This window comes from Diadema antillarum, unplaced genomic scaffold (assembly GCF_040938485.1).
Source record: "Diadema antillarum isolate AM-2024a unplaced genomic scaffold, OU_Dant_1.0 scf00000183, whole genome shotgun sequence".
NCBI classification, from domain to species: Eukaryota; Metazoa; Echinodermata; class Echinoidea; order Diadematoida; family Diadematidae; genus Diadema; species Diadema antillarum.
Window position 1 is genome coordinate 2001643 of NW_027271072.1, and position 24785 is coordinate 2026427.

The 24785-nt window shown below is 40.2% G+C and overlaps 1 protein-coding gene across 1 annotated transcript in view; it reads right to left on the reverse strand.

The window, feature by feature from the left end:
- Positions 1 to 1213: 1213 nt before the first annotated feature.
- The window catches only part of LOC139723259 (uncharacterized), an 81631-nt gene continuing 58059 nt past the window's right edge, over positions 1214 to 24785 (reverse strand). Inside the window, exons 11-15 of the mRNA XM_071634518.1 lie at positions 20063 to 20086; positions 15894 to 15922; positions 13174 to 13272; positions 9517 to 9595; positions 1214 to 8972 (exon numbers count right to left, since the gene is read on the reverse strand). Of these exons, the coding sequence (XP_071490619.1) occupies positions 6271 to 8972; positions 9517 to 9595; positions 13174 to 13272; positions 15894 to 15922; positions 20063 to 20086 (2933 nt within the window). The 3' untranslated portion in view covers positions 1214 to 6270. The remainder of the gene's footprint in view (positions 8973 to 9516; positions 9596 to 13173; positions 13273 to 15893; positions 15923 to 20062; positions 20087 to 24785) is intronic.

The window sequence follows — 24785 nt, forward strand, 5'->3', positions numbered from 1 at the left end:
CTTCCCACTGGTTGTGTGTCAAAAGATCATCAGAATCAAGTTGTATTTGGTAGACATCTTCAAGGACAGGTTCACCTTGATATAAGTGTGGATTGAGTAACAGTAGAAGACGTCCGTAAAAGTTTGAGGAAAATCAGAAAATCTGTTCAAAAGTTATGAACTTTTAAAGTTTCTGCGCAGTCATTGCTGGATGAGAAGGCTACTACAGTGTATGATGTCACATATATAGAATGATAGGCTATTAGGAAAACAAAGAGAATTCCACAAAATTGTTTGTTTGTTTCTTTTTTTTTTTTTGGGGGGGGGGGGGAGTACACATCCCCTTGGCTGGTTACTGACGTATGTTAAGGGTAATATTTTTACCACTGCCTTCAGAAAGACAAATCAAATGCTCTTTTATTATACAAGAAAAGTGAACATTTGTTCCACATTTTCAATCCACATGTGTATTAAGGTGAAGTTGTCCTCTAACATTAATATGTAACAAAGCTCTCCTCGCATCTGTAAAAATTCTCATTGCTAGCTTACTGCACAATAATTTGATGCGAAGAATGCATATTTTTCTTTATAGACTTTGTTAAAAAAAGAGGAAATTTAGTGAATATTTTGTGTGTAGTTTGATAGTGTGTTTGTGGCTTTGATATCAACTATAAAATTACATTTGCACATTGCTTGCTAAAGATATAACTATTTTTGTGAAAATGTGAGAACTTTGAATTTTCATGATTTTCTTGTGTCACACTTGATTTGATGAATTCAAAACTTTTATGTTGGCCTTTACTACTACTTTTACTGCAACTTTAACATGGTTTGGAAATGTGCTTTTAGGTGTATACATACCATATCTAACTGGCAGATACAGTGTGCAGCCAAAAGTTTGAGACTGAAGTAAATAAATGAATAGATAAACAAAGGTATTTCAAAAGCCAGTTTCACGTCACATTCAAATTCAAGCATATTTCACAAGCAGTGGTCCAAATGGTATCCACTGTGCTTGCTTCTTCAGTTATTTCTGCTTCTATAGGTGGACTATAAGTTTGCAGGTGCCAGTAAACTCTAGGATTATTGGCTGGCCTCAGGCAAGCCTTTAGCAAGTTTTGAGTTCTGCTCAGAAAAAACAAACAAACAACAAAAATTCGTGAAGGAGGAGGAAATTACATGCATGAATTTGATTTTGTGAGACTGGCTTAATGCTGCTCCACAAGAACCATAAAAAAGACAGGAGTGACAGACTTTAATTTTTTCCATCGTGGATGCCTCGACTTTTATTGTGTGATGCTGGTTCCACTACCAAATTAAAAAATAAACAAAGAAAGGAGGTAGTGATGTTTGAGCCAAAATACACCAGTGAAAGTTAACTTAAGTGTAAAGAGGATGGGACATAATAACTTCTGCTGACAGATAGATGTACACAAATTGTTAATCACGACATCCGATACATTTATGACAAGTTCATTCTAACGTGAGCACGTCCGTCCCACCACACAGGTTTTTATGAGTTGACTGAAATAGTTGAAAAAAGATGAAAGCAAACGTGCAGCTGAAACACAAGAAATCAATTGTAATTCTGCACATAAGTACATCTCTTAATGTGTTGCACAAAACAATCGATGCTGCTTCAAAAAAGAAATTATACTGACAAAGAGAATCATGTACATAATGAAGAAAAACACCTGCACTGGTGGGTGCAATATGCCAACCAATGGAAGTTTGAATGCACGTGCACTTTATGTTGCACATACCATGTTTGCAATGTAGCTTGTTGTGGTACACAAGGACAATTGACCTTGGGATTTTAATAGCACTGTGGATGCACCGATGAATAGGTACAACATTCGTCATATCCACCAGTGCTGCAGGCAATGCCACATAAACTGTGATTTAATGAACCATTACCACAACTTACCAGGGTACATGTGCAACTCTTCTTTCTTTATCATACACTTTTCAAAACATACCTGGGGTGACACCCATGGTCATGATACACTGCCTGCACTCCCTAACTACAAATGTAGATTGATTGGTTCAATTACACAGGTCAGAGGTCAAAGGTGAGACAACACTAACCAGTTTGTCATTCCTTAAACCTTAAAACAGCCTCAGTGCCAAACAAAACTTTTTTTTTCATTCTTCCTTGGCATTTTATGGTGTGATTTACTAATGAAAGAATAGAAAGCACACATGGCAAATGACTTTGTGATGCTGAAGATATATCAGACATCTGAATAATTTGATCTACTTGAGAGAAATGTGCTTCTAATGTAAACTGCACATTCTTTCTAATGGGAATTGTGAAGGATACTGATACATTGTGATATGGCATGCTTTGTTCAGTGTAGTTTCTGTGAGCTATATACCATACGACTATATAATATTTATATCTTTCTTTGGGTGTGGTCATTATTGGTCTCCTACACCTTCCAGCCCCTTCAAAAAATCTGTAATTCTGTGGAGAATGCAAAAAACATCCCACCACAGATCTAAATATGTTATCACTGGTAGCATTAAGAGCCATCTGTGAACTCTATCTGAAATTCTCAAGAGAGAGGTCACATGAACAAAGCAATTGGATCACGTCACCAATATTATGAAAACACCTACACAACAAAATTTATATCATATAGCACCGTTGCTGTTCACCGAAACACACAAGAAAGAAACCAAGAGTATCTTTATGCAAAGAATCTTGACATGAAATATACAGCACCACATATTTATTTGTTTCCCCTTCTGCTCAAACATTATGGTATTGATGTGACGGCACAGACACAACAGATTAGTGTCCCAGTTTCTTATTCTGCCCTTTTCCTTGGCTTTACAAGAATATCGTTCTTCCAAGAAACACAACTGTGCTGACTATAGAGGCACACACTCGCAAAAGCATACATACATATTTCAAGCAGCAAACGGATCCGAGTCAATATGACACCATATCTCTCGCAGACGTCACAAAAATCACAAGTAATGCAGCTTTCCATTTTTTTTACTGTAAATTTGTGATGCCCCTACACAGTGGTATCTATGTAGCAGTGTGACACATTTCATCCAACTTAATAAAAGACGTGTTTAAGGTTTCTACAACCTTAATCTATTATAAATATTACATTAAGGGATAAAGAAAGAAAATAGATTTTCTCATCTTCGTGCCAGTTGCTATAAATGTACATTACTCCAAGCCCTGCAAGGTTAAGAACACATATGGTAGCATATCAGATTTGATACCTAACACATCAAACGTCGTAATCCAGTTACCATACAGAATTAGTGTTGTTTCCCTTATTGTAACATTACCATTAGAGTCACTTTTCCATAAGTACAATTTGCTCTGTTGTCACTACACTCCGGGGTATAACAACTGACAGACATATATTTAGGGAATGATTTCTTTCACACTTGCAGTAATCCCAATCAAAATTTCACAACAATCAGAAAGAACATCCTCTGATATCTCACGGCGTACTTTTCTCATTTTGCATAAATCACAACCATTTAATTTGGCAAGAAGAGAGAGAGAAAGAAACCGCAAGGAGCGTTCATAGAAAAAAAAAAAAACGCTCTGTCTTATTTACTCTGAAACATGCTCGATACATTTACTTGCACAACGCCATACAACTTACTACATGTAATATACATAGTGCACATAGCAACATAGAAGTATACATTTCAACAGATTAAACATGTACATGCCAACGCTTGGTTAATCACCACTATATTCAAAGCTTAATGCTTACAAAGCTTGTAATCTGAATACAAATACGCAATCTATATATATATTAAATATTTCCTAAAGAGATATACACTTGCGCTCCTCCAGTCACCTTTGTTTTCTTTCATTCAGCGAGGTGGAATTCTGATGTTCAGACACACAGACATACAAATGGGGCCTGTGCCTACATAATCCTACTGAAGATTTCTATTCATGTGCATCCACGCTTGACAGGTATACAAAAACAGTTTGTAAAAATATATTCTTTAGATCTCTAGGGAAAACAAAAATGGGACTGACATTTTCCCATTTGTGAAAGTCATTGAATTTGAAATATTACAAGCATTCATCATTCAGCTTCCTCCTCTATGTAAGGAATAAAGACGTTTCTTTTCGTCTTGGTATAAGAACACCGTCAACGCGCAGTTTCATTCAACAGCGTATGAGTGAATTAGAGTGCACACATGTAAAGAACATTTAATGATTGTAATTGCACAGGGGTAAGTGAGAAAGCATTACAACTGGTAATCACTTGTGTGAGAGAGAGAGAAATAAAAAAATGAAGGCACTTGGTTAACATTAGAGACGGCAATACTACTCACCATGGGTTCAATACTGGTTTAATAGTTTGTGCATTCTGGATTAGGGATCACAGAGTTAATCTGCTCTATGAGCTTAAAAGTTGTATCTTCTCAAGCTCATAAGGTTCTGAGAGTAATTCTGGAGAAAAAGCGTCAAAGAACATCAAATGTCATGGAGCAAAACCTGCACATAGCAGCCACCAAGGATGATGTCATTGAAAAAGTCCAGAGTTATTGCGTGTTTGTCCACAACAACTGGAGTAATTCACATGGCATTTTAATCTCATTGATACTTCTTGCAACCACACCATTAATTACTAATGGTCACAAATGTGTGTACTCAAACCCTTGATGCACCTACATTTAAACTTTTTCTGTCTCTCTTTCTCATTTCCTGTTTTATTCAGGGGGGGGGGGGGGGGGTTGTTTTCCCAGACCCAATACACGGTTGTCGAAAGTTTTCGTAGTCTGCCAAAGTGTGGTGGCTGCATACTGTTCTGTCAGGCAACTGAAAGCCCGGAATGTGCATGATGATGATGACTGGCTGAAGAGACAGACTGACCCAACTTTGAGATGAGATGTGTAAGTCAGGAAGCCACAGATGCAAATCATGTTCAAAATGAACAACACACAAAAAACAGCAAATAAATCAACAACTAAATAATGGTGAAAGCATCTTCATTCTACGCCTTTCAGTGGCACTACCCCACCAAAAATCTGTGCTGATATACAGGGCACACGACATTGAAAGAAAGTGCTTTCACCATATTGAGTGTCATTTATGTGTCAATCCTGAAAGAGCAGTTCAAAACCCTTGCCTACACAAATATGGCATAATGCCTGCAAAGAGATAGTTGGCACAACCATTCAAAATGAGCCACTTTAATTTGACTCTGTGGAGCTAGACACAAACATGACAGTCTTCAACAGATTTTGTTAACACATAGAAATGAAATCATAAGATGACTAATAAAACTGAGTAATCAGCGAGATGGCAAAAAGATACTCAAGAAAAGGCAAGCAAATGATCTAGTTTTTGCTTGAACAATCTGGACCTTATGACTTCCCCCGCGTCAAGTCACATGACCAACGTGTGTCATGTGACCAGATCAGGCAGCGTCGAGGCCAAAAGCATTCAAACTGCAAAGAATGTCATTGCTACAAATGATGTGGCACTATAATCCTCTTTGACAGTTTCCCTGAATCAATGTGTACCAGGTACAGTTGGTCATACAGCGCACATGGGTTCTATCTTTGGTCAATGCTCTTACAACAGATACACATTGCTATTGTCATCTAAACAGACGAACAACATGGAAGAGTCTGGGGTGCTTCTACCAGTTGAGTGGCACGGTGACAGCTTGAGTGATAGAGTGGGAAGCATGATATTCATAGACTTATCCATTGGGAATTTCAAAAGCATTTGGAAGTTAAATCTGACCACATGCTGACATCTTCATTTAACAGCACTGAAACAAGCGAGCGTGATGTTAATAGTCTGAACAAAGTGCTGTATGAAAATTGAACAAATTACCACCTGATCAAGCGTCATGAGTCAATTAACAGTCACTGTCGGTTTGCTACAAAATTCTCTGGGCTTACAGAAATTATACTGATTTTGTACAGAAAGCTCCACTTCACTTCATGTCATCATAACAAGAAGATGACAACAATTACAATAATAATCAACTGTTTTCCAAGGCACTATACATCTTGAGAGTTATCATTGAATACAAAATGGGGTTATCCACTCCAGAAGCACTTTGTAACTGGTTTTAAAAAATGTCTTAGAAAAATTCCCTTTGGCAAATGGAACATTAGAATTGATGAATGCTGAAAAACACACTTCACCGGGAAAAAACAAACTAGTGAATGATCTTACAGATGCACTAGATTGCAATCAATTTGACCTGTTGCTTGGGATGGTATCGAGGAACATACTGACAGGAGCCGCAATAACTTTCACTATTCAGTGTTCAGTATTCAATGTTCTTCAGCAGTCACATACTCCTCAGATGTCGGTGTGTTAAGGATGCCTTTCTCTGAGACTGCATCTTTGAAGCTGCTTTCAGAGGAAACCGATCGGTTGAGGGGCGATTGCAACAGCTCTGCACCATGCGGCTCCTCTGAAGACAAATCTCCATACAGGGCCAGAACGTCCAGGGTGGTTGGCACCGTTGACGCCCTTTGGCTGACCGGGTCGATGGAAAACTCAATGCTGACTTGACTGGTGGTGGAGGAGGTCTTAGTCCTTGTTACCGTCATGCTGTTCAGGGAGAATGGAGCAGCGCCATCGGAGCTCACTGGTGAATGAATCTCCAGCGTCTCAATCTCTGGGAAGACTGGATCAGATGATGATGACAATGAGATTTGCTTGGCATCTGATGTGGAATTGTCACTGAGCAGCTCAATGGCATCCAGGTGAGTGTTAAGTGACTCAGACTTTGTTGCACCCATGGACAGCTCACTTGAAGATGTCTCAAACACCTCTGGAAAGGGTACACTGAGCTCCTCCTGTTGCTGAGTGGATTCAATCGTCTCACCTGCCTTGTCTGCCTGCCTTTCAGACTCCACTAGATTTTTTCCACTTTCATCTGTTTCAAGGGCATCCATCTCAACCTCAACAGTGTCTCTGCTGGAATCGTCAGCATCAGCTTTGGCCTTCATCTCCTCCTTTGGATCGGTAACAGTGCGTGGGATGGGTTTGTGAGCAGCTTTTTCTAGTTCCTCAAACCTCTCCCTGATAGATTTAAACATGGCTGGTGTGACTTCTTCCTCTGTGTTGCTTGCAGTGGATGCTAGTCTACTGATTGATTCCAGGAGACCTTCCTTGATGGCATTAATGTTGGCGAGGCGAGCCTCAGGACATGGTGAGCTGCGGCCACTGCTATGTAAGCTGGATGCGTAGCTGTCCTGGTAGCTGCTTAATCCAAAGGACAAGTCTCCGACATCTGACACACTGCTGCTGATAGATGCGCCATCTGTGGAATCTTTACCGTCGGAGTTGTGCCTGGATCGTGTTCTTGGCTTTGCAACCCATTCCTCAAGCTCTTTCCTTCTTTCACCCAGCGTCTTAAAGCCCATGCTGGATCGGTGCTGTGGGGATTTGTTTGGTTGTTTGGTTTCATGCTGGAAGCTCCTTAGCCTCTCCTGGATTCCAGGCTGGACAGGGGTAACCACTTTGGGCTCCTGCCTGCCAGAATTAGTCACCTCAAACTTGCGGACATAGTCCCTGACAGACTTTCTGCTCTTGGATGAACGTGCGAGAGATCGCCGAGAAACACCTAACTTCTCGTCTTCAGAGTCAGTCAGACTTCTGGTTGGTGTTGAGGTTTCTGAAGATTTGGGATCACTACCAGAGTTGTCTATCTCGAAGCGTTTGATGATTGTACCACTTTGGCTGTGCGTGACTGCCCATGCAACCTGTTTGCCATCACTCTCCGAGGATGATTCACTGTTTTTTCTTGTTACGACAATGGTGGACTGCTGCTGTCTTATAAGACGACTATACTTTCTGGCTAACCTTTGAACCTTCTTTTTGGCATCGCTCATCTCCTTGTCTTCCTCCTCCTCCTCCTCATTTTGAGAATCAAGTGCATTATCCTCATCTTTGGTTGAACCGGTCTCTTCGCTTCCATCTCTCTTTGCAAGGGCTACATCTTCTTTGTCAAGATCAATGATCTCTTCATCATTGATGATGATGGACACCTTCTCTTTCCTCTTTGCAGCACTTGGGTCTTTGACAGTATCCATGTCTGTGTGAGGAGTGGACGTTCCACTTTCACTTTCACTCTTTGCTGCATACTTGGCCCCTAGCTGTTGGAAGGCAATGTTGATGGAGTCTGCAAGATTTTCGTGAGAGGAAAGAGACGAAAGGTCCCCGTCGACAGTCCCAAATGTGGATGCAGAAGAACCTAGCGCGTTCTGCTTGTCTACGTTGCTCTCGATGGAATCGCCCAGATCGGACTTGTGATCTGTGATGTTGGGATCAGAGTGACACTTGGCAAGTTCTGACCAAGCGTGAAGGCAGATGTCATCACTCCTCGTTCTGGACAGCCGCATCTTGGTGAAGTGTGGGTGCGTGCGTTGGTGAGCAATGTCTGCACTCTGCGGCCTGGAGGGGATGTGGGAGAAAGAGCGGTTCCTCATGAAGGATGGCTTGTCAGGCATGGGCACCCACACGTCGTGATCCTTGCTGAAGCGGTCGTTGAGAGGACGATACTCTTTGAGGTCCACTCTTCGCAGCTTGAAGAGCTCCGCCCCACCCACAGTGGGCAGGCTCCTCCTTGGAGGTCTCGGTGACAATTCTATGTCCAGGATGGGATCTCTGTCCAGATGGTTGTCATCCGACAGCTGCTCCAGTGCCTCTAATTCATCAGGGCTCTCCCCCTCACTACCCTTGGCAACCTCTCCCTCCTCTTCCTCAGTATCATCCAGACCCTCCTGCCTCTTGAAACCATTCTCCAGCTTCCGTACAGCCCCGTTCTTCTTCTTACTCAGCTTGCTCTCCCCTCCTTTGGCCTCATCCGCACTGCTCTTGTCCTCGGAGTCGAGCTTGAGGTGTTCTGACAGGGTCATGCTCCCGATGCCGGAATCTCTGTTGGACTCTTTTCTGTCTCCGAGACTCTTTGACAACACCAACTTCTTGGTCGAAGTGCTTGGAGAGCCGGACTCTTGCTTCACATCTGTAATGGAAAATGACAAGTGGGTGTAAGAATAATATGCACTAAGGAGAAATCTGTGTCGAGTCTATCCAGGAATCCACTTGTCAAGCATGACAGACTTGGAAGAAAAGATCCGAGAATCAATTTTGTTGGAGAAAATTTCTGTAGGTGTTTGTGTTTCAACTATGCACTCAATGAAGCATATTTACATTTAATCACTTTAACCCCCTTTGTCTACAAATTTTACAGTCCTATTACCCGATAAGCAAAAAATGACATACAGTCACCTTGAAAGAAAATTTTATTCAAGAATGATTTCTTGATGACACAGAGAGGTACACTTGTACTGCAGCGTTCTCTGCAAACTTCTTGCACCTCACGTTATCACAAAGCAAAATTCTTACAAACCTATTTGTTTCCAAGCAATGATACAAATTTTGTGAAGGTGCATACACCTCATAGTAAACAAATGCATCACATTATTCTTCCTCTATAATAATCTGATACAGACGGAAGTCTGGTAATCTTAAAGAGAAGAGAGCACGAGCCTGGGACATATACTGACCTTCTTCACCAATCAAGTCCTTTTCCTTCAAATCTTCAGGCTTTGCTAGAGGTGCTAGGCTGCTCTCTCCCTTATCAACCTGCATAACATAACAGGAGCAAGTCAAAAAGAGAGTAATTAATAATCTTTGATGAAGTTTGTGCTCTTGAAAACAAGGAGGTGGTAGTGATGGTGCACTTTCACCTGTCTCAAAATTGAGTATCTCTCAACATCTGATACTGAAGTGAGAGAAAACTGCCAATGTATACTTGGTTGAAGTCAATTGTACTTTGTCATATACCGATAATCAAACTTCATGTCAGGGGGGCATTTCATGAAGGAACTTGTCGGATAAAATATCTGACAAGTCAATTATATCCGACAAGTTTTGAGAAATTCTTTAGTCTGATTGGCTGATTTCTCTGAACTTGTCGGATATAATTGACTTGTCAGATATTTTATCTGACAAGTTCCTTCATGAAATGCCCCCCTGATCTCATAGCATCATGAGTTCACACAGGTTCCATAATGCATCAGCTGCATTCTTTTTTGATGATGAATCTCGATTGGAAATGTTTGACGAACTGTTCATTTCTAGCATTAAAGTATAAAATTGATGATACTTTTTCATTATACTGTATAAGCTGTTATTTTCACGTAGATAATTTCATGAATGGGGATGTCGAAAACATTTTCGAGAGACGTTGTTTTTGTGATTGTGACACAGAGGCTGTCGTAAGTGCACTGATGCTTGTCCATTCGTGGTATCTTCGCATGTTGTTAAACTTGCGGCCCAACAGTGATTCGCAAAATTTGCAAAAATTAAACCCTTGTGAAAATGATAGCTAATAAAGTTCTAGAAATAGAAAGGATTCTAAACCAATCTGTTACTTCCCACAAACTTCTGTTTTCTTTACTGAAAAAAAAAAAACAAAAAAAAAATGGATGGGAATACTCTCCTAAATGTAGGATGTCTCCTTCTGGAAATGATCAAATAATGAGATTTGATGATTGAAATAATATGGATCTTGATCCCTGATTCTACTGAGACTTGGCCAAAATTCAAGCCATAGTGCAGGCCTCCAAGAAATGCAAGCTAGTGTGTAATGCAGTCTGTCCCTACATCTTTATACATCAATGAAAGTTTTCTGACTTCAAGTATGAAAAAAAAAAAAAATTGGTGTGTGGACACAATTACATAACACCACTGTTCAGTGACTGCTTATGACTGTATATCAGTACTTTTTCTATTAATTAACTGCTGCATGAATGATTAAATATATCCTTCATATCAGATCAGGGACAATGTACCAAAAAGCCTCTTCCTCTCCTATAACAGGCCCTCCAGGGTAGTTAAATCATGACATATTCAGTTTGGCACTTCCAGGGCAACAGGGCTTTTCAGGATTTGTCGTGTGGATAGATCGGTGGGGCCATATAATGCAAGGAAAACACAAGACATCATGATGCATACTGTTGACCCTACAAGCCAGTAGTTCCCGAAGGGATTTATCTTGAAGAGATAACATGCCTATGACAGTAGACCCACATGTTTTTTGTTCTTTTTTTAATACGGCAGATATTTCTGGATGGCCAGATTGATATGTCCTGCAGCTTCACCACCAACCACTAAGAATGAGGCTTGATGGGTTTAGGGGTGGAGGAAAGATGTGACAGTTTATCATTCTATGACAGCCTTCACTGATATCCAGGGTTTGAGGGTCTAGAGGCAGAGAAGAAGCTTGTGACAGTTTAATTGCTCTGTACAAGACATGCTGCTAGTATTGTCTATAAGACAGATTCTTCATCTTGCCTTTTAAACCAACAGTCTATAAACTTCTCTTTCTTTTTTTTTGGTATTGTATATTAGATATAATCTTACGCCCGCTTGGCAGAAATTCATCATATTGGATCATCACCTTAATTCTCAGATCTTGTATACAAATAATGACTGCTATGAGGGGCACAGTTAAAATTATGGGCCCAAGGTGATGTGAAAACCGTAACTATGCCCGAAGCGAAGCTGAGGGCATGGTTATGGTTTTCACATCACCGAGGGCCTACATAATTTTAACTGTACCCCGAATATCAAGCAGTCATTATTTGTTTTATATACCGAAAATATAGATTCCGAAATATAGATACCGAAAATATAGATTCTAGTCCCTTTTACAGCACTCGTATCAATGCTGATCGACAGCGCGGTGGTCGTATCATTGGTGCGTACAGTGATGTGTACAGTGTACGTTACGTGTACTACGGGGTTGCGATTGTCTCCAAACCAGTCCGCTAGTCTCTTTTACAGCACGCTGATTGAATGCGCGGCGGTCGTATCATTGGTGCGTACATATGAGCGATCTACATGTACGGAGTCGCGACTGTCTCTACAACCTATTTACTAACTGTGCCCGGGCCCCGGTCACAGTAACTCAAAAATAGGGCACAGTTATTTTCATGACTCCCCTTTTAACCAATCAGATGAGAGGATTCTAGAAATGAGGTATATAATATCCTCTGGTCAACATTTTCAAAGTTGGAATGAAGAGTAAAAAACAAAATGTTTACCCTCATATACAATAACACAGAAAAATGGTGTGTTACAATTGTCGCTGTCACTCAAATGGCTGAAAAATTCAAGGTGGGCTGAAAATATTAAATCTTTTGAGTTTTTGCATAGTTAGAGATTTATCATCCATTATTTCAGAAATTTGGTTTTGAAAAACTTTGAAATAATGATTTCTCCCCCCTTGAAATGTGATGTTGCTGTTTTTATTTCTCAGAAATGTTTGTCAGCTTTCATGCTACTGTTTTATGCATTGAAAAAAAAAAGAAGACAATTACCCTAATAGTGCCAGATGTTAATTCATCAAAACTGTGCAGGATAAACAGACTCGGCATGTTGAAAGCATGGGGCAAATGTCAGTCTTATTTATCAGCCTTTATCATTCCTGCCATCCCATATTGGATATATCCAAGGTGACACCATGCTTGATAGACTATAAGGAGTCATTCTTTATTTTCTGGTTACCAGTGAAAATGGTCCTGTATGTTCTCTCTATACTATATGCTGGTAATGTGGGCCTGATTTTAATGGCCATGTTAGATGAATTACAATTAAGTCTGAACCTTTCAAGATAATGAAAACTAAACACAGGTGAAGTTTCAAACTTAATGATTGTTTTGTGGTGGGGGTCACATCCTCTATCGCAGCTGAAACTAACTTCCCACTGGTCTAATTTCACGCCCAGGACCAGGACAAACCGATTTCAATGTCAAGACAGTGTCATAAGGAATGAAATCAGAAGCAGACCATGTACTTCTACTCAGCAGAAATAAATTGGAGGTAAAAATCCTACGTTGCAATCCCGACAGGCTTGTTTTATTCCAAAGATTCTATAAAAGCAGAACTGTTCAGGAGACCCTCGGTGGACTGAACACACACTCACTTGAGAAAACCAATTGTAGCTGGGAATCTCACCCCAAACCAAGGGACATAAATTTCCTACTACAGGAAAACCTTTAATTCAGCCTAATTTACAGCCCATTATCCAGGGGCAGTAATGGCAGATTCTCCCCTGTTTTTCCTTGATTTTTTTTTTTAACTCTTTAACTTTTATTCTTTAAGGAAGGATAGTCTATCATGAGTCAGCATGTCGGGATTGACCGCAGCGAACTCACGGGTGTCATGGGGTCATTCTTCCTCGCCTTGGTCGTCTCAACTTCATCCAGCGAATCTTCGGTTCCATCGTCATGGATGTCGGTGGATTTCTTGCTTGCCTGAGAGGAGGTGGGGGGGGGGGGGAGAAGGTCAGATAGAGGAAACAAGACATGTCAATATTGAGCCTACTTCACACCTTGCCTTTAGTCAAGGAAAATGAGATTTCTAATTATAAACATGCCAATATGTGTGGCAAACAAATGATATTGGTATGAGCTACATTTCATACAATTATAGGCCTACAGCTGTTTACTTTTCTTGACTTATGCAGATAGTCACCAGTCCAAAATTTTCAGGGCAACCAACATTGCAACACAATGAAAAAAGACAAGATTTGAGACTAAATATGTACAAAGAGATAGGTTGCATGTTTACACATTTGATCTTTCTCGCAGTTTTAATGATCAAATCAATATCTGGGTGTGATTAGGCAGGGCTCCACTCTAACTTTTATTTTTGGTGGCCCAAAGGCAAACATCCGACCTTTTTGGGTGGCCTGATCAGGTCACCAAATTCTTCATTTCTGAAATTTTGGTGGCCCGACGTGCGTTTTTGGTGGCCCTGGGCCACCGTTAGTGTCGAGCCCTGGATTAGGTCCAACACAGAGTAAAAGGCACACTGCATCATATTTTGAAGTATTCAACGACAAATTGAATTATTGTTCATTTTCACAGCTTCATTCTTACACAATACAAGATATAGGCATACAGGTAGCATGTGTGCCACTGCTGGGCAGTTTTCAGAGAAGAATGATTATCAAATAATGCCTCTGATGTTTAATGCAAAATGCAACTTCTGACAAGACTCTTGGATTTTGTTGCCCAATGGTGAATAATCATGAATACAGCCAGAAACCCACTGGCATGCCAAGTAAATCTCTCTGTGCCAATGGCGAGAGCAAATAATGCGCCTGTTCAAAGTCTTTGAGAAGAATGCCAAAAACAAAACGCCACAAACAAAAACAACACATACACACGTAGGGACCGAAAGGAAGAGGTACATCACGCATCATGAGGTAAACAGTGACATCATGGAATCCGTCATGCATTAGTCACGGCGCTATCAGGGCCACAATCGCACGAGGCCCACTATAAATACTGCCACCCTCGGATTTCACTCTCACATTTTGGCACTCCCCCCCATGGGACCATTCCTGGGGGAACAGACACAATGTGTCGGTCAGGCAGTTTGAAATGCGATAACAATCCGTTTACTTCTGGTTGTCCGCTTTTGACTCCGTAAAAGGATGCTCACATTCTCAGAGGGACAGTACCACAGTGTTCCCTATTTCTTTCTTTTTTTTGGGGGGGGGGGGGGATGGGGGAAATGTGGTCATTCTGCCAGGTATGATTTTAATGTGCTTTAAAGCACCTCTAGACACGCGAGCAAGTCAAAAATCTTTGCACTTATTTGGTGTTAAAATGATGTTTGTGAATGTCTGCATAGAAGTGTGTGCATTAAAGTGTGTTTGTGAGTGTGTGTGTGTGCGTGTGTCTGTGTACCCATCTATTTCAAACGGATTGTCTGTATATGACATCATCAGCTCTACTCCATCAAGTCTTCATCCTAGTGAGGATGTGGACATGGCTGATTGACTCTGAAAGAGTACGTCATTCCGCTCTTGCAACTGTCCTTGCATTTATGCTTTATTCTCTGCCTGAACCTACTCAACACCTTTTGGAGTCCATAATTCCGAATGAGCAGATTGTGTCTGCCTGCTCTGCTCGTCTCCCTCTCTCCTCTCTCCACCCCATGGGGGAGCTATTACTAAGAGACATTATCTGCCGAGGGCAATGTTAGCCTACTTCCCGTCTGAATGCATGCCGCTAAAAGCTCGCGATGACAGCACGAATGCAGCCCTGCACTAATCACAGTGCACAAAAACATGTCACCAAAAAAAAAAAAAAAAGACAGAAAAGAAAAAACAAAACCAGAAATTCATCTTTCCAACACTCCTTTCAGCGCCTCCTTGCTGGTTTCTCCATGAGGCCTGGGGTCAACTCATGCATCCCGACGATGTGACGAGCGGGGTTTTACTTTTCTTCGTCAGGGGGAAATTGTTCCAATTGTCTGCATCCGACTTTGGCGCACTTCGATAAGAGGCAAAAGGCCTTAGTTCATTACAGGACAATTGTATCCAGTGTCTCTTGTTGTACAGGTGGAACACAGACGCAAGGTGGAGGGGCAGAAAAAAACAACAAAAAACATCCAACACACACCCACAGAAACTCACAACTAGCCATAAATAGATGTGCGTACACATATATTTGTATATCCTCAGAAAACGATCACCGGTAAAAAGCCGTTGGGAAATACTTTCGCCCACTACTCAATCCTCGGTGGACCTTGACATTCACAGAATGCCACGATGCAAGGAATGACAAGCAAACCCGAAGAATATCAAACAGAAAGCAATCTCCTGGATGAAAACTCCCTTAAAATTATTTTGAGATACACTAAATTTGTGTTAACACATGAAAAGGCAGATACTCGCTCTATTTTTGAAACATGACCGACTTTGATTTTCTTTTTTGTTGTAAAACCCACAGGTCAAAATAATCAATCTAGTACACAATGGGATTTCCCGTCAATGATGCACAACAATGTAATGCAGCCAGTAACACAAAACTAACATCACACCAGTAAAGTGAGATAGAGCACAAATCTACTGAATACTCACCAATTTTGAAAGATCTGGTCTCTTCATACCTACAGATACAAAACAAACAGAGCAAAGGATTGATATTAATCAGACGAAAAGCAGAAAACAACAAGAACACACAAAACAAAATAAAGTGACATTTGTCAAGGTATTTGGTCTCTTGAGAAAACAGACATGTGACTTATCCAAGGATGCATGATCACTGATATATCATGCAACTTGAGTGGCTCGGTTTCTGTGAGGCCTGCCAATATGGCCATTACCTCATATGCCATAGTTTAAAGCTGAAAGGGGGGGGGGGGGGAAGGGCGACGACAAGAGAATACGCAAACACATTCCACTAATATCATGCTTGACTTTCATCTACAACACAATCCAAAGATCCATTTTTAACAAAAATCCTGGCAACAGTCTTTCAATGCAATGCTGGGATCACATCTGTGGCCTGCAGATAAAGAGTTTGCATATGGCACAACAAAATATCAACTCTCACGTAAAAAAGAACCAATCTTTAAGTTGTCTAAATTAGGTTTTTAAGACATAATATAGATTAGTATCAATCATAATTATCATTATTATGACACATCTGTTCAGACAAGCATGCACATGCAGAAGAGAACAAGCATGATATTGTCAGTTAGAGCCAGAAGGGCACTAGGGAATCTGCGGACTCTTAGTACAGCACCAACACCTTCTTTGTCCTGAGCTAAATTGTGAATATTTCTTGAGAGAACAGAGGAGAGAGCTCTGGGGCGTTGGTGCATCAGGTACACACAAACCATAGTTTATCACCTTCCCCCCCCCCCCATTAATTTTGCAAAAAATAATGTGTCAGTCGTATTGACCGACTTATAGTCTCTTGCCAACATTTTGAGCCACCATGAAAAGGATGTAGAGAAATCACAGGGCTGCCAGCAATCACCCATTAAAATCAGGGAGACTTAAAAGAGCAAAAATGATATTCCTGAATTTTAGAGAGATTTTTATATTCTTTTTTCCACATATCAAAAGACATTGATTTCTTTGTTTGTTGTTGTTGTTTTTCAGGAAGCCTCCTACAGAATCACTATGCAGCTCTGACACCAAAATAGGGTACACATGTGACATGTAACCTTTAAAACAAATAAAAAAAATAAAAAAGTAGGGAGGTGAGATGAATTGTTCCTCATCAACCTGGTTAACAATTTACATAAATCTGGAATTCTCACAGAAAACTTCTTGCAAGATATGGTGCAGAGGATGAGAATAAGGCAATCTTACATTTGCTACCTTTATTTGCAGGAGGGAGATTTTTGCATTATTTGTGCTGTCAATGGAAGTGAATGAGGCAAGTTCAAGAGCACTTTTTAAAGCAGCTGATATTATGATGAGATGAAAATTGGTCAGATCATTTTTTTTCCTCCATTGATGACTTACAGGGTCGTAGCGTCACATTACAAGTTCGTTTTCAAGTTTGATGAGGGGAAGGTAATCGGATCTGGGCCCCGATGTCATATCGAGGGATGGAGACCTTTGAGTCACCCTCAGCCAGCGAATTAGACTACTGCGCTTTGCTGCTAAGCCACTGCCTCCCAGATATGACAATTTCCCATTGGTCTAATGCATGGCAGAGCCAGTACTGTAAGCAGTGACTTAATGACTGCATTGGTCCTCTGACTCACAAGAAGAGTCTCTGACAGGATTATCCGTCTCACCAGCTAATGATGTCTGTCTCTTCACTTTCACTCTCTGTGTTTTACTTCATGCCACCTCAATCTCTTGTTTGTCTAGTCCTAACAGCAATGGAGGATAAATTCTACGAAGTGATAATCTAATTTGAGGAAATGCCAGGATCTATAATGCAAATGAAATCAGTGAGACTTTTCAGCTTGCTACATTGCATCAATACCCAAGTTTTGATTGAATGAATAGTGGCATGTGCACAATTATTTTTCTTTTTTCTTTTTCTTTTTTTGGCAGACACAAAATAATTCTTCAAAAATGATTCTGATTTGTACTTGATTCTCTTGTGCTTAGTAGCATGTGCCAACTGTTACAATTAGAGGGTGATTATCAGATTAATAAAAATGATTGCTTCTGCACATGTTGGCGTGAAGCCTAACACACGCAGGGGATAAAAGACACATGCAGATTTTCTTATCTTGTGGGGCATTTCTGTCATAAAATGTAGCTCAAGAACACCTGCCTTCAAGATGACTGATTTATCTCTTGTTTTAAATCCTTTTTGTTGTTCTTGTTGTTGACAATGCAGCTTGACAAAGAACAGTGCAAATACCAAGCAGAGTAAAAACCTCTACCCACCCTACGTGCAGAGACACCACATAAACCAATTACTCTCCAAATTGGCAATGCCTGCTGAGTCACAGGAGAAGCTAGCCTTTTCCCTGTTTTGCAGAGTCATTTTACAGCAGAGGAATACAGCCGGGCAGAAAGTGCTTCACCCCTCACCATGCAATTACTGCGTGCAAATTTGGGAGCATTGTCCTGCGTTGCAAGTTGGGGAGCTCCGGATTCTACCATGCTATTTGTGACACACACAAGCTTCTTTTACAATATCAAAAATTCTACACTAACAAAAACAAGAAAAAAAAAGAGGAAACAAAGCAAAGTTTCTAACTAAGTAATTTTGACAAAGAAATATCTTTGTTCAACAGAAATTGTTCCCACCTATTTGGGCTTCATTTACATTCAGGTTAGCAACACACCATGCATCAGTTTCATCCACTTTTGCACGTCAACTAATCTAAAACACACTGTGCAGTGAATGAACACTACAGTTTTGCATTGCATTTGGTTTCTGATAAAATGTTAAAAATAAAAGTGATACAGTCCAGGTGTCTGTTTGCACACTAATAAATTCTCACTTGGCTCTTTGTTACTGCACTTAGCTGGCCAAAAGGGCACAGATGATTTCTAAATTTAAGGTACACTTTGTAATTTCCTGCTGAAAAAGATGGAGTCTCTATGCTCAGACACAAAAGTGCAAAGCTTTCCTGATTTTTTTTTGTTTGTTTTTCACCAACTCTGTTACAATACAGTTGCATTCTAGCCACTTGTAAGAGAATCATGCACACACTGAAAAAAAGAGACACATTTGACATGCACATATGCAAGACGGAAATGCAGAAAGATCTAGAGATACTAACACTAGCACATCACAAAAGTGAAACCAACCAACATTTATGTGCAGAGATGAAAAGTGGGAATGTTCAGGTTGATTCTCTTCTGATGAATTAAATTTACCTCCAAACTTATATCTTTTTCTTTCTTTCTTTTTTAAGTGACCCTCCTCCATAGCTAAATATGTCACATAATCAGCTATGAAAAATTCAAGTAATAATCTACCACTTTCAGATCTGGAGAGTAGTTTCTTGTTTACTTCTCAATCGCAAGGGATTCTTTGTTGATTTCAAGTGAGACGTGATGCGATGTTGGCTGGAGAATCATAAAGACCACTTCATTGGCAATGTTTGGTTAATGTGATGCTGTCAAGACTTAATTATGGGCACACAGGTGGTGGATGAGAGGGGAAGGAGGGTTGGGTAGTGTGGTGGGTTTTCACAGTGTTCTTGGTAATTAAATTGCAGGTCTGACAGAATATTGTTATGTGTAAATGTGAGAGGTTTTTCAGTGGGTTTGTTCTCATCTACGTGGTTATCAAATGCGGTTACGGTCAAACTTTTTAGTGCAGCGACACTTTGGGGCATGGCATTTATTCACAAGATTGTGGTTCTCAAGTTAAAGCTCCCCTGACTTCAACAAAATTTACCCTGGGATGTGAGGAGTTCAAATCATAACAGCATATGTCTATGTGCACACATATTCACTGCTGGTTTGAAAAAAAAACAAAACAATCCCCCCCCCCCAATTTAAAAAAAAAAAAATCTTTGATGTCCTTTCATTTTCTTTCGTGCTGAATGCATAGTTCCAACTATCAAGACAACCACATTGTGCTTATTCTTATGTAACCACAATGCATAATATTTGCTTAGTAATTCAATATTTGTAAGTAGCTAATACAGTGTTTTTTCAGAGAACTCAAGTAATGCTGTGCACATGAGGACCACAATCTTTGAACGCAAGCCCTTGGAACAAGACTCCAGTGAAATTAGTCGAGAACCATATATGCAGTGCATTCATTCCCTTTGATGGGTGGACGGGTGGGGTTCGACACCATGGCAACTCACCTGTGATGATGTTCTCAACAGCCGCTGTGAGATGGAACAGGAATTCAGATGTTTTTGGGGGAAGGAGGAGGTGGTGGAAGGATTGGGAGACCAAGGTGAGAGTTTGTAGAGGGAGGAGGATGGAAAGTAATGGAATGAGGTAGAGGGATGATGGAGGGAGGTGATGCGGTTACCATAGAAACCATAAGGGAGTGGGCAAAGATGCAGAGGCATCATCATGTGGGGGCAGAAACAGACGAGACAGGAAGAACAACATCCATACACAGATGAAGAGAAATAATATGATCAGGGATGAGGCAAAATAGAACCAGAACAGATGAAATAGAGAAGAGAGAGAGAGAGTGAGAGAAGAATTTGAAGAGAAAAAAAAATGGAATAACCAAACATTGAGTTAAGCGAAGTGTATAGAGAAGTTAAGAAAGATGGACAAGGAAAAGAAAGAGAAGAAAAAGCAAATGAATATATTTACCCACACGTACCAAGGAGAGCAAGAGAATGGACACACCACAGACATAGAGTACAAAAAAACCCCAAAAACATTACAACAAATATAGAGAAAGCGAGAACGGAAGATCAGGGCACAAAGTTGGATGCAGAAAAAATGTGTACACAGGGAAAAACGGGGATCAGAGAGAACACCAAATCACAAGTGAGTGAATGAAAAATACAGAGGGGGTAAGGCAGACCCAGGTTTACAACCAACAGCAGGGATAACATTATTATAACCCAATGGTGTAGGTATATACAGATACACACAGAGTAATGTATGATATAATACATACACATAGAGAGAAGGATTAAAGTTTACAGGGGAGGTCAAAAGGGGAGTGGAGAAATGGAGGAGAAAAAACAAACAAACACATATTGTCTGAATCACTATATGCCACATATAATAACAATGCACATACACGTATGTGTGTTGATATGATATCTATATACACACATATGTAAGTGAAATGTAGGTGCAAAGGGCCAATGCTTGTTGATCATAAAGCAGTTATTAATACTGTTTTTGTTTTTTTTATATAACTCTGAATTAATTTTCCTTCATCACCATGATATTTTCTTTTTTTTTATATATATAGTGGGATTAAATGCAAATGAAAAATATACAAGCTTTGATGGTATATCTAATTCAATCAAATCCACAACATCAGTTGTATTCACAATGCACATACTGGTAATTTGTATGATTATTTCCTATCGAGCAACATAGGTTATGAAGCATTTCAAACATTCAGGAATATTACTCTTTTTTTTTTTTAAATTACAGAGTGAATTCATTTAGAATACATGCATACTACAACAACAAATGTAATGGTATTCTCAGATTTGCACCATTGTTTGAAAGTTTTTAAAGAAATCATTTGTCAGTTTAAGTATGAAGGTTCCCATATTTACTTTTTAGTGCAATGGGATGAAGAAAGCGTTACAGTAAGAATTCATGTTATCTACATGTAATTCAGCAGAAAGAGCAAAGAGATATGTTTGAACAAACTACACTGGTTTTTACTTTTGATATGAGGCTGCCAACCAACATACATTTGGTGGAAAACACCTTATTTCTTCTTCATTTTTTTTTTTTAGAGCAAGCTGTAACAAAGTATTCATCTAAAAGCAGCTAACATTTTATAGCATGAAGGAGTAAGCTGTTTGCAGTGAATAGTTTTTAACTTGTATATTACAAATATTACAAAGAACAGCAACTGACAGAAAAGAGCAGTAGAATGTGTAGTCTGAAGACAGAAAAACAAATGCTATAGTACCTATAAATAAAACACAAAAACAAGCTCGTACATATGGATTGTGGATTTAGCATCATCTATGAATCAGAAGCTAACCCACAAAATTAAAAGAAACACAGAGAGAAACACACACACATACTACGAAAAGACATTCTCTCCCTATAGAACCAAGCAGAATCAAGCTTGGTAGCAACTTAACAGCTTTACAATCTCTATCATCATGATGTTTATGAGTGGAATATCAAATACTCATCATCATCAAAATTGTAACTATCACAAATGCCTCATTCAGAGTCATCATGATCCATGATGACATCACTCATCTCATCCATGTAATAAATACTAATGACGCTGTTTCATGCACATATAATGACCACTAATGCACCCTTGACTATACAGATGAACTTGAATAAATCATCCCCCACAATTAAGAGCTACTTAACACTTTTGCATTAGGGCATCTATTCTCGATATTTCATAAAGATAAAAGTTTACTTTTTTACCCCTGCCCCTAACCTGTGCAAGGGAGCGACCCCCCCCCCCAAAAAAAAAAAAAATTGCCGCCCAGACTTGCGGCATGTTTGTTTTGTTCGACGGAAACGGCAACCCCTGGCAACGGGCGTGCCAGACCATGATCATTGGCTGCCGCGGCCCAAGCGAGGGGGTGAGGAGTAAATTGTCTGGGAGGAAGTTGTGTCACAGCACATGTCCCTGGGAGAGTGGAACTCCTCTTCAAAATGAGAAGTCAAGATTCTGCTCAAGCTACTCACCACCCCCCCTCCTTCTGACAACTGTCCTACCAGCTCCCCTCCCCTCACCCTATTTCTTCCTTGCTTCTCCACCTTGACATAAACCTGACACTTTAATGTGAGCTATCAAAATAGTTTCCCCTTCTGTGACTAACCACTCACATGATAACACTTTACCACACGAAGGAATCATCTTTTACTAACTTCCTCACCAAATTTAACTCCTTTTTCTCCATATTGACTGGAATTCATTACATAATTCTTCTCCTTATATCACTGAGGCAAGAAAGAGCTTGGTTGTCTCTTCAATATATCCTACCCAAATCTCACCTCTGTATCTCCCTTATCCACTAACCATCTCACATACCTGTTTATCTATTCTATCTCTCTCTTTATCTTTATATTCATAAGCTTGTAAGGTTAATATTTACTTTCTATCTATGCACACTTGAAAGTCTCTCAATCTATGTATGTCTATGCTTGTTCTGTCTTCCTATCTAATTGATCAATCTACCTGTGTTTTAATTAACAATCAATTAACATGGCATTTTCCCCTCGCCACATAACTGTAACAGAAAAGGCACAAACTCCTTGATTATAAATGAAGAGCATAATATTCTATTCATAGGTGCATTCTCTTGCCTTGTGCATCCACTATGCACAAGGTACATAAAAGGCAGGTTTGCTATTAAATCCATGACTTTGTCTATTTAAGGCACACATCAGCCAGTTCATGACCACCTCCTAAATAGAAGGATGGTAATTGCTAAGACCTTTAAGGTGATCAGGAGTTGTGACAGACAGGATATGGCTAATAAGGCTACAACAGATAGACTATTGGAGCGATGCCAAGAGCTAGTGTAGTCCTGAGTTCACATAACACAAAACAAAGCAAAACAAAAATCAAAGATGACAAGACTTTTTAGTCTGAGCTTAAACTTGTCAGAAGAATATTTTTTTCTGGCTTATTTTGCAAAATGGGGATCTGTTTTGAATTACCAGTAATATGGGAACTTTAATATGTTGAATGTTTCCTGGTCATTACTGTAATTTATGCAAAGAAATGCTGAACATAATATCACACAGCCTTCACAGCTTATATTCCTGATCTACAGAGAAACAACAAATCCCTGGACAACATATTGAAGATAAGGGAAATCTGTTCTTTTTGGGGTAGGGGTGGGGCACTAGGGTTAGGATTAGGGTAGCTACAAACTGTGCTATATTATTTCCACAATTCCCACTTGTAGTCTGTAGGTAAACAACAAAACTTTGGACAATGTCATCAAAGATGATGATGATGGTGGTGGAGTAAAGGCTGGGGGGGGGGGGGGGGGGGAAGGGGGGGAACACTGGTACCTTATTGGGTTATGATGTTAAACAGTTAGCCAGACCTTCAAAAGAGAAAGGGGTGGGGAATGGGAGGGAGGGGAGGAGCCAGTAGATTTGTAAAGGTTTCTTGGGAGTGTCTGGCTGCCTCCTTGTCAAAGGCAATGGGAGCTGACTTCACCCTGGTCTAAATATTGGAGTTTCCAGACGCAGAAAAACCCACACAACAGACTGCCTAGGCAGGCTGAAGGGAGAAGGCGATGGGGTCTCAGAAGAGCAAGGTTGATAAAAGTTCAATGTCATCCAGGGATACTTTTTTTTTTCAATGACAGAAAAGGGACAGGGAGAGAAAACAAGAGACCCGCGGGTCTAGCGCTCACCTGAGTATCGCAAGTTCACCTTTCACGCAGTCACTAATCTAAATTATTCACAGCTCTACCAAAATTTGACGAGGCATTCTCAAGTGGAAGATGAAAATGTACAATAAGGGCCCAATTTTTTCAAGATTCCTTAATTTGGGGGAATTGGGGCCCCCTGGGGCCCTCTGGGTGGGGCATGGTGCCCAGTTTGATAAATTGAGATCCTGACCACCTAGGGATGCTACCTGCCAAGTTTGACAAAAATCCATCATGAGGTTTTCAGGAAGAAGATGAAAATGTACAATTCAGGCCCCTATTTGGACCCTTCCAACCACCCCCCCCCTACCCCCAAGAGAGGCACCCCTGGATCTCCTATGAACAAACTTGAAACTACAGTCATTAATGTACTCACTCATAGTATTATCTCAGCTCTATAACTTCTGATTCTAGAGAAGATTTTTAAAGATTCCTTCATTTGGGGGGTTTGGGCCCCCTGGGGCCCCCTGGGCAGGGCATGGTGCCCATTTTAACAAATTGAGAT